The 6,072-nt window shown below is 39.0% G+C and overlaps 1 protein-coding gene across 2 annotated transcripts in view; it reads right to left on the bottom strand.

Moving 5' to 3' along the window:
• The window catches only part of UCHL5 (ubiquitin C-terminal hydrolase L5), a gene marked incomplete at its 5' end in the record, with an annotated part of 29,760 nt that extends 24,252 nt beyond the window's left edge, over window positions 1-5,508 (bottom strand). For both annotated transcript variants that reach the window (XM_014586842.2, XM_014586840.2), the window contains 2 exon segments: window positions 3,737-3,842; window positions 5,445-5,508. In XM_014586842.2, the coding sequence (XP_014442328.1) occupies window positions 3,737-3,842; window positions 5,445-5,508 (170 nt within the window).
• Window positions 5,509-6,072: the final 564 nt, after the last annotated feature.

Consider the following 6,072-nt stretch of genomic DNA (forward strand, 5'->3'; position numbering starts at 1 on the left):
CCCCCTGGGGGGTGATTTCTCACTTTCTGTCTCTGTCTCTCTCTGTCTGTCTGGCGAGCGTATGTGCCCTATAGCAAAAAACCTCTTCAAAAAAAAAATAGGCCTCAAGTGCCAACAGATGGCATAACAGTTATGTCACTGGACTCCCACACGGCTGACTGTAATTCGAGTCCCAGACCTGCTGGCTTGAAACTCACACCAAGCACATGTGTGTGAGTGCCCAAGATCCCAGGAGAGTGAAGGAGAAGGACTGTGCATGGCCATCCCCTGGGGGAAGACGTCTCACCTTCCCTCTCACTGTCTCTCTCTGGCAAGTGCATGCACCCTAAAGCAAAAACCTCTAAACAAATAAATAAGCTAAGTCTCTATCATTCAGACATCATTGGTGTATTAGTGTTAGTGAAATCCAGCATTATTTAACTGTAATATTTTGAAAGATGATCACTTCAATCTATTTTTACTGAATACTTCTATGTGCCAGGGACTGAATATAAAAACAAAATCACTGCCTCCCAGGTTTATAAGAAATACATTTAAACACACACACACACACACACACACACATCTGTAGGAATAGAAACTGTTCTCAGTGGTTATCTCAGAAATAGGGATTATAAGGCACTTTTATTTCCTACATCCTATGTTCTATAATGCTTTAATTTTGTATAATGGGTATGCTTTTTAATGGAGAGATTTTTGCCATAGGGCATATCTGCTCACCAGAGAGACAGGGGGACAGAAAGCAAGAAATCACTCCCAGGGGGGATGGCCACACTGCAATCCGTTCTCCTCCATTCTCCCCTCAGGATTTTGGGTACACATGCACATGTGCCTGGCATGAGTTTAGGCTGCTGGGTCTAGGACTTGAACTGTGTTCACCTGTATGGGAATCCAGCAATGGAACCATTATGCCATCTGCTGTTCCTGGGTACATATTCTTATGTACATTAAAAAAAATTTTGAAAAAAAGAGAAAAACCGCCAGAAGAATTAAAAAACTATCTATGCTATCTTTTCTCCACTATCCAGATCTCAAAAATCACAAACAATGGTGGGTCTATAATTGTAATGAAGATACTCAAGTAGAGAAACACGGTAATACATAAATGACTTACTTGCTGGGACCAGCAGGTGGCATGGTGGTTAAGGTGCTGGACACTCCCACATAGCCAACCACAGTTCGAGTCCTGGATCTGGTGGCTTGCTCTCTCGCTTTCCATATCTCTCTCTTTCTCCCCCGCCCCACCTTCCCCCTGTGTATCTCTCTGGTCAAATTAAAATAAATGAATGAATAAATAAATTAAATTAAATAAATAATTAAAATAAATAAATAAATGACTTATTTGCATTAGAGAAATAATCAGAAATTCAAGATGCTGAACATTTTAAGTTCTAGACCCGGTAGCTTGGAAAACAAGCTGGATGCATGTACATGCACGCCCAGAGTCCAGAAAGGTGAGAGGTGAGAAGGGACTGCAGCAAGGCCATCTCCCATGGAGAGTGTTTTTTTACTTTCCCTCCCTCTGTCTGTCTGTCTGTCTGGAGAGGGCATACACCTTCTGGCCAAAAATAACAATAAATAAATAAAATTTAATTGTGTTTATTTATCTCTTCCATAAGGAAGAGAGAGACAGACAGGGACCAGTAGATGGCGTAATGGCTACATCACTAGACTCCCATGTAGTCGACCACGGTTTGAGTCCTGGCCCTGGTGGCTTAAAACACAGGCTGGGCACATGTGCGTGTGTGCCCAAAATCCTGAGAGGAGAATGGAGAAGGGGTTATAGAGTGGCCGTCCCTCCTGGGGATGACTTCTCGCCTTTTCTCTCTTTGTCTCTCTGGTGAACACATGCACCCTATAGAAAAAGTCTCTGAAAAAAAAAAAAAGACAGACAGGTACCCTCCACAGGGTCTTGATGCCACCAGCCTCCTGCAGCCTCAAACAGCCCAGGCCGTGATGACATGTGCATCCTGTGTGCCAGTGTGTACAGGGAGGCCTCAGGTTACGAACCCAGGACCAGCCCACGTGGGCCTGGATCACAGAGCAATGTGTACCACTGAACCACGGGCTGGCTCCGCCTTCATGATCTAAGGCAGTTTCTGCGGCATTTTGTTTTCTCTGCTTTCCTATTTGCACTGATGGCACAAAAGCAACTGTGTAAAAACTCCTGGTACTGCAGCATGAATCTGAGCACTGGCGTTAAACTGCTTCACTGACACTCATACATAGCAATTCTCCAGTTCTACTGAAGAATATCTTTGATAAAACATTATAAGTTATTTTTATTAAATTTCAGTCTTGGAGCACAAGTGTTTAATATTCTGTGGAATGAAATAGGAAGTACAAGTAAAGAAGTTCTGCTGTACATCAAGATATGCTATTATCTTGAGGAAAGGCACTGGTGTGATTATTTGAGCTGTGAGCTAAACTGTCAGTTTTTTCCTCATAACTTCAATTTTATTTGAAAGCACAAATAACAGACAAAATGATTTTTCAGATAAGGATAGTTGGCAGGTATTTTCTTTAAAAATGTGTGAAATGAGTTTTTGGCTACAAGAAAACACCTGATGTTATGTACTGTCATTGATAAAATTTGAATTTTCAAGAGAACAAAATTTTATTAAATTTAGATCCACTACTGTGGGCTTAAAATTTCATGATAATGATCATTCTGATGATATCGACAGTGGTATTAACAAGCATGACTTGTTGATATAATCAAATCATATCAAATGTGTCTGCACTTGGATGTACATAAATCCCTGAATTTTCCAAAAGACCAATGCACAATGTTACAAAATCATGCAGAATTAAAAGATCTGTTTGAAAGACAAAGAATTTTAACATAGCAAAGTACAAATTTCACATTGCAACTAACCTTTAAGAAAGTAATACTTCTGAGGTCTTGACAGAGTATCAAAGAATATCACAATTACCTGAAAAAGATAACACCTCTCCCTTTCAAACTACACACATATATAAGACTGGATTTTCTTCAGATATTTTAATCAAAGGCAAACAAAACAAAAAGCATTAACAGAATGCATGAAGCAGCACACCGGAGAATCTAGCTATGTGCTAGAAAGTCAGACATGAGGAGATTTGGAATAGTGTTAAAACAGTGCATTCTTACTAATTTTTTGTTTTGGTAAGTATGTTATTTTCATCTTCTTTCTTTCTTTATTTTTTTAAGAGATTTTTGTTACAGGGTACATGCACTTGACAGAGAGACAGAGAGCAAGAAATCACCCCCCACGGGGGTTGGCCATGCTGCAATCTCTTCTCCTCTTGGGATTTTGGGCATGCATACGCACATGCCTGGCATGAGTTTTAAGCTGCCAGGTCTGGGACTCGAACTGTGGTCCACTACGTGGGAGTTCAACAATGGTTACATGGGAGTCCAGCAGTGTAACCATTATGCCATCTGCTGGTCTGTAAATGTTATTTTTTATGTAAAAATGTTATTTATGTTAACAGATACTAAGTTCATTGTTACTTTTAAATCAATTGATTAAGTATTTTTAAATGTTTCAGTTTTTATGTTCAATATGGTAAATACTGATAGATACTCCCATAAGCAAAAACTCTATAGGGAGTTCAATAATTGTTAAGTGTAAAAGAGTTCTGAGACTAAAAAATCAAGGACTGCCACACCTGAGGTACACAGGTAGACAAGCACCCTGTTTTTATAAAAAGGGCTGCTCTTGAAACTTATCAGAGTATCCAAGGACCATACCTGCTTTGCAAAAAATATCGTGTCAAGTCTGGAGTCCTGAACCACAGAGCCTGCTGGTTCTTCTCCTGGCTGCCACTTGAAAAGAAAAATTAATCCATGAACTGGCCTACAAAATAAAATACAAATTAATGATGCCAAACCCTGCTTCTTTTATAGCACACTGTTACTACATTAAATTTTAGTCAGTTATTTAATAGATACAATCTAAATAAAGTACATTAAGTTAAAATGAGAAATTTTTAAAAGATTGCTATTACTATTCATAGTCACTAGAATGTTGCCTTAGAGGAAGCTAATAAAACTTAAAATTATATAAATTAAAATAGAATTATAATGAAATGCTTACTCTCAAATATGTGGGCTATTTTTTCATTTCTACCTTTTATTACCTCACTTAAAAATAGAAAATAGCACAGCAAGACTAAAAATTGTTAATACTTGACTGAATTCCAAGACACGTGAATAAACGTAGGATGTTTACAGCTAGACGGCTGATAGCAAGTGTTATAAAATATATGATGCACTTTCATAAAATTTTCAGACTCAAGAACAATTCTCAAACTACAGTATGAAGATGCTTCAACTCATACATAATGAAGCCACGATGTTCTTAAAGGGACTGTTTTTGCACATAAAACATTAAACTGCTAGTTTAGGGTTCTCCTTTCAGGCTTTTATAACTGCCTTCCACTCAACAAAAATCTTTGCAGCTTATTTTTGGTAGCGGGAGGTGGTGGTGGTTGCATGTGTGTGTGTGTGTATGTGTATAACGTGTTTAGACATGGTCTTCCTGCCTCAGTTTCCCAAGCAACTGAGACCACAAGCCCCGTCTGGCTATTTGAGGGTGGTCTGGCCTGCTGAGCCACAGCATCCAACATGTGCCAACAGAACTAAGCCCGTCTTTGCGGACAGTTCAGATGACGCATCTCTAATTAACAGTTCCTGGTCTCAGCCACAGTGATCTCTCATTTCATCTAAAGTGATTGTTCTTTTTGCAGGGAAGAGGAAGATAGAAAGAAGCTAACTACCTCTTGCTATTAAAAACAGTAGCAATATTCCAAATCCTAAATCCCCTATTTTCTCTTTTAAAGCTTGTTCCTTGTTGCCATTTTAAGAGTCCAAGGACTCTCCAACCAATGAAAGCTCCCCAAGCTTCAGCTGCAGATGCGAGGTCCCTGTGTGAGGACAAGGGGAGGCTCAGGAAGGCCATGCCAGTCAGCAACGTGGGGGAAAAGGAAGGATCTTGCCTAGCACCCACATTTGGAACTTGAACTGCAGCTTTCCCAAGAAGCAATGTGTTAATGTGTAGACAAATTGTGAATTACTATTAATATTTGTTATGTATGAAATACGATTCATAGACTGACCTATTACTCCTGTTTTTTAATGTTAAAAAGTATTCCGTGTCCTAATACTATTGAGTGATAAGTGGATTTTGTGAAAAATCAACCAATCAGTACTTTGCGGATACAGAATCAGAGACTTAGGTTTGAATTTCTTGCAAGTTACTTATTTATGAGTCTAGGGTTCTTGGTTTTAAAGTGATAATAGTACTATCTATCCCCCAGGACTGAAAACAGACGTAAAGGAGAAAACGTATTTAGCCTAGGGTAAGCCAAGTAAAATTAACAGACAAATCTGAGTAGCATCCTTTAAAAGTCTGGTCAAGTATTAACATTGTTTTTAACACAACTAAAATTATACTTACTTTAATTTTTCAAAATTCTCAGGTTCTAAACTCCATATTTCTTCTACCTGGGCTCCTCGGCAACCTTGAAATGAGAAATTTTCTTCAGAAAACAAAAAAAAATTTTTTTTGAGAGGTTTTCGCTATAGGGCACGTGCACTCGGCAGACAGACAGAGAGAGACATAGAGACAGAAAGCGAGAAATCAGCCCCCAGGGGGGATGGTCACGCCGCAATCCCTTCTCCTCCATTCTCCTCTCGGGATCTTGGGCATGCATGCACATGTGCCCGATGTGAGTTTTAAGCCACCGGGTCCGGGACATGAACCGCGGTCGATTATGTGGGAGTCCAGTGACATAGCCATTACGCTAACTGCTGGTTCCCAAAATTATTATTTTTTCATCATTAACAACACATTAACTAAAAGAAATGCATATTTGGGGTTAATAATACCTGACAAATTAGAGCAGTAAAAACTGATAAAGCTCATAGCTAAATTCTGTTACTCCCTAAAAATGCTTTCCAATTATTTACAATGGTAACATATTACAATTTCTTAAAGTTTCAAGTATTTATTTTCACTGAACCACGACTATATGACCATTCCTTGTGTCTCTCTCAAATTCTGGGTTTTCTTCATCCACTCTTTC

This window comes from Tupaia chinensis, unplaced genomic scaffold, assembly GCF_000334495.1.
Source record: "Tupaia chinensis unplaced genomic scaffold, TupChi_1.0 Scaffold000161_4, whole genome shotgun sequence".
NCBI lineage: Eukaryota > Metazoa > Chordata > Mammalia > Scandentia > Tupaiidae > Tupaia > Tupaia belangeri.